The sequence below is a fragment of the Octopus bimaculoides genome, chromosome 4 (assembly GCF_001194135.2).
Source record: "Octopus bimaculoides isolate UCB-OBI-ISO-001 chromosome 4, ASM119413v2, whole genome shotgun sequence".
Classification (NCBI taxonomy): Eukaryota; Metazoa; Mollusca; class Cephalopoda; order Octopoda; family Octopodidae; genus Octopus; species Octopus bimaculoides.
The window spans coordinates 100146552-100151318 of record NC_068984.1 but is presented as its reverse complement, the minus strand read 5'-3'; the positions used below and the strand labels follow the sequence as shown (position 1 = coordinate 100151318).

At 35.8% G+C, this 4767-nt stretch overlaps 1 protein-coding gene across 2 annotated transcripts in view; it reads right to left on the bottom strand.

Annotated features, from left to right (window-relative positions):
• Nucleotides 1–4767, bottom strand: part of LOC106867327 (rap guanine nucleotide exchange factor 4) — a 139472-nt gene that overhangs the window by 45764 nt on the left and 88941 nt on the right. For both annotated transcript variants that reach the window (XM_014912167.2, XM_052967308.1), the window contains 4 exons: nucleotides 4591–4703; nucleotides 4146–4225; nucleotides 2402–2480; nucleotides 603–747 (listed from right to left, as the gene is read on the bottom strand). In XM_014912167.2, the coding sequence (XP_014767653.1) occupies nucleotides 603–747; nucleotides 2402–2480; nucleotides 4146–4225; nucleotides 4591–4703 (417 nt within the window). The remainder of the gene's footprint in view (nucleotides 1–602; nucleotides 748–2401; nucleotides 2481–4145; nucleotides 4226–4590; nucleotides 4704–4767) is intronic.

Genomic DNA, 4767 nt, shown 5'->3' with positions numbered 1-4767 from the left:
ATATATATATATATATATATATATATATATATTCCTTTATTTGTTTCAGCCATGTGGCTGTAGTCATACTGGAACACCACTGTAATTTTGAACTTGTAAATATGATTCTTCTTTCACTGATTTCTTCAGGGGTGGTGGGATTTCATATCATCCCCTCCTGTATGGCCTTTTCCCTTGGTTGTTGGCCCAGGCCCATTTAGTGCCTGAGGGAGTTTGATACTGCTGCCTTCATTTGTACCTCATGCTGGGCTGTTGGCTCGTCCAGTATCATGGAGAAGAGAATGTGCAGTTCTTTTTTGAAGACATCCATGTCCACATTGTGCAGGTTTCTTAATTATGCTTATCATAGATGTTTTAGTGTGTGTGTGTAAGGTAAAAAGAAAAGGAAGAAAGGCAAACATAAAGAGAAAGAAGAAAGAGACAGAAAAGTAAAAAGAAAGAGGAAAAAGAAGAGAAGGATGTAGAACAAAGAAAGCAAAAAGAAGGAACGAAAATGGAGGAAGGGTAAAGACAGAGAGAAAAAGAGGAAGAAAAAACAAAGTAAATGAGAGGAAACAAATAGAGAAAGGAAGAAGAAGAAAATAATTGAGAGAAATACTTACTTTAAGAAAGGCACTGATAGTGTTATCCTCCAGAAACTCATCTCCTGATATACTCTGCCATTCTTGCACAAACTGGATAACTCGGCATTTATGGCTGACTGTGATGTCGTGGCTCTCGTGTTTGGCACCAGCTGTTGCTTCATAGGTAAAACATTACTTAAGGAAAAACACATTATTTCTTCAGCTCATTATTATTTCATACACTTCTTTGATTTTTATTTATTATTATTATTATTGGATGAGAGAGTAGTGCATGCCATTAAAGTGATGCTGGAGTACAAATATACAAAGCCCAATATACAATTCATGGCTACCTCTCTGATAAGGGTACACTGGGCACATGCACCAAAACTATATGTATGCAACATAGTGATTTCATATCAAGATAAACAGCACATGGCCTTGCAGGTGGAGTCCAGTTAGAATTTTCTTCAGACTGAGTAACCCTTTCTGCTCAAAAGATTCCTGAATAAGGCTTGTTGAAGGATGATGAACAAAACACCCATGTTTCCAGAGGTGAATTATTCAAACCCCAAAGAATTCCTCTCAACACATGGCTATGATGCTCTCCCACTACTTCTGTTCATTATCAGAGATGCACATATCACAAGCCACTGAAGGACATGCTCAACTGGTTAAGGTCAAGCAACTGACAAGCAAATCTGTGGTATTGAGCAGAATATTTGTTGTAACCCATTTTTCACACCAAGACAAAACACGTACATGGTAACACTTCCAACCAGTTAAGATCAGAAGCTATGAGAGCCACTTGTCAGGTACTGCATCAAGCTATTTATTATTATTATTATTATTATTATTATTATTATTATTATTATTATTATTATTATTATTATTACTGATAAACTGGTAAAAGTAATGAACTAGCAGAATAATTAGAATACTGGAATAAATGCTTTGCAATATATCTTCCTGCTGGGGTTCAACTTTGATTTCCTTCCCTCCAGGGTCAATAAAATGCTTGACTTGTAACTTGCACTATTTTGCCATTGTTGTAGCTTATCAATATCACACACTTGTGATTACTTCCAAAATGAAATTGAATCAGCTAACCTGAAATATATACAAAGAGTGTATGAACTATACACTAATTTGCAAAGGTGCTGTATAAGTAGAATAAATTCAAATTATGCAATGGGACTTGTTTGAATTTGCTCTGCTTCCGGTGTGCCTTTGCAAACCAACGAATACTTTATACATTATCTGTAAATACTTCAGACTAGCCAATACAATTTCATTTTGAAAGTGACATGAGTATGTGACATTGACATGCCAGAACAATGAAGCATGTGTCTGTTGCTTTCAAAGCTACTTCAGGGATAATATTTTGTTTTTTAGCATAATATGTCAATGAAGGGGTTTTTTCCCTAGACAAAAATAGAAGCTTCTGGCAATTTCAACTACACACATACATTTAGTATGTTATATTAATAGAGCTTATACATTTGTGTGTGTGTAATATTCTTATACTTTTTCACTTGTTCCAGTCATTTGACTGCGGCCATGCTGGAGCACTGCCTTAAAGGGCTTTTAGTCAAAGGAATCGATTCCAGGATTTATTCTTTGTAAGACAAGTACTTATTTAAACCAAAAGAAAAACTTACAAGCTAGATGTGGTCCGAGCCATCTAGACGACCAGCAATGATCCAGTCAACCCATGCCAGCATGAAAAGCAGACTTAAATCAATGATGTGTGTGTGTGTGTGTGTGTGTGTGTGTGTGTGTGTGCACATGCATGTGTGTGAACGTGTATGTGTCAACTGATGAATAATAAAGGATATTGCATTCTGAGAGCTGGGCATAACTTTTTGGTTGGCATGAATATCACATGAGTAAGTAGGAAGCTTTCCAAGAAGTGGTCTGATAAACAAAACAAAAACAAACATATAGAATCAAGTCAATTATAATATCAACTGTTAAATAATTATCAAAATCTACACAGAATATATTAATAAATTAATATTAATTAGAAGTCCCTGTGGAATTTCCACAGTTTCTTTGAAAGTAGTAAGATGGCTGGAAGTTTATAGAGAACCATGAACTATGTAATCTCTTTTGAAATTGTATTTGGTTTGAAACAACCGATATTTAAAATCAATGGTTCCCTTGGCACTCAGTCTGTATTTCTGGCATCCCACTCCAACTCACCACCACAAACATAGACTACTTCGTGCATCAAATTCAAAACAACTGTATTTCACAAATAAAACTAAATCTAATTAACCCGTTATTTTGGTTTTACATCATCGCCCTCTTTTGACCACCACATTTATCACTTCACTTTTCTTCAGCACCCACCTGGATCATTCCATCGCCCCCCCCCCCCATCACCACGAGAGGGACAGTATCACCAACTTTGGGAACTACTGCTTTAGATGATATAGAAATCCACACAGGTGGAAACAACATCACTAAAAGTTACATATACTGATCACACCTGCCCTGAGTGTTGTTGTCTATTATATTTTGGCTTTATGTTAAGAAGCAAGTACATATATGTATATATGTGCATTTATACGAACATACAGACACACACACGTTTATTACAAAAAAAAAAAATCTACTCGAGTATTGCCCTACAGAATTCTTTGAGTACTACTTGACTGTCTCTTACTTTTGCTTCCTTGTTATACAAACACACACACACACACACACACACACACACACACACACACACACACAATTTTATACTTCATATAAGCCATGTGTGTGCATGTATACAGGATGTTATTTACTGATATAATAAACATATCTGTCCACTTTACCCAACATATATTGTGATCGATAATGGCTTGCACTATGTGTAATACACAACTGTATGTATTTCAAGAACTTTGCATTATGATATAAACACACACACACACACACACACACACACATTGTGAAGGTAGTTATGCTAAATCCCAGGTGTTTTCTCTTGAAGTACATCAGCTTATTCCATTATTACAATCCAGTATGTAGTCTTAGTTGCTGCCATATGTTAGTTCAAAATACATATTAAAATTGAGAATTGTGGAAAATTTATTTGCAGAGTTATTGCATAACAAAACTGGAATAGGAATTAAAAATGTTTTATATACATAAAATGTTTTATATATTGTGGGATTGTGGGGGTAGTAAAGAAGGGAAATGAGAAAAAAAGAAGGAAATAATTAGGGATCAGATAGGAATGCAGTTCTATGGGAAGGAGTTAAGAAGGGAGGAAAAGGCAGGGAGTTGTGGGTGTATAAAGGAGGGTATCTGTGTAAGGAAATGAGTATAGAGATGGGTGTTTGAATGGTGTGGGGTACAGATGGTTGGCTGAAGGTGAGGGGAAAGTGAATGTGATAAAGGTGAGAGGGAGGTGTGGAAGCAAAAAATTAGGTAAACAGGGGAGAAAATGCTGTAGTAGACGAAACAAAACATTAAAGTAGGTATTCATTGAGTATTTATATATCTACATAAAACTGTCTGTCTATCTACACAATATAAACAATATACCAGTAAGACAACAGGAAAAATAAACCCTATATCAATGATACAAACCATACGAATCTGTTTTCTCCATTCGAGTTTCCAGTAGATGTTCCAATATTTTTTCGGGTGTTCCAGCCATGACAGAATATCTGAAATAAAGGAAATGCCATGTGAGTTTCTCATATGTTTTATATTATTGTTGTTGTTTAACTCCTGGTCTATGATCAAAGGTCTTCTAGCTGTGACCATCCTGTCATCAGTGGATTACATGGAAATTTGGTTGCTATTTCTAGCAGGTTGGATGGTTGCAGACAGGTCAGCTTTTGGCCAGATTTGAACCAACTGTGACCAAGCCATTTTTTATTCAGATCTTGTTCTTCATTTTTATAATGACCACTTCCACATACAGAAATCACACCACAACTACTACCACACTGATCACCACCACATCACAACAATCCCCCTTCAACTACTTATCACCACCACCACCACCAACATCATCATCACTACTTACTTATAGTGTGACTGTATCGATCCATCTTGTGCCTGTATGTTAGTTGGCATTTTCTCCAACACCAACACATCTTGACCATGTTCATTTAAGCGGACTGTGTTAGCTTCAACATCCTGGGAACAAAAGACAAACAACATCATGCTTTATATATATTTATATATATATATATATATATAT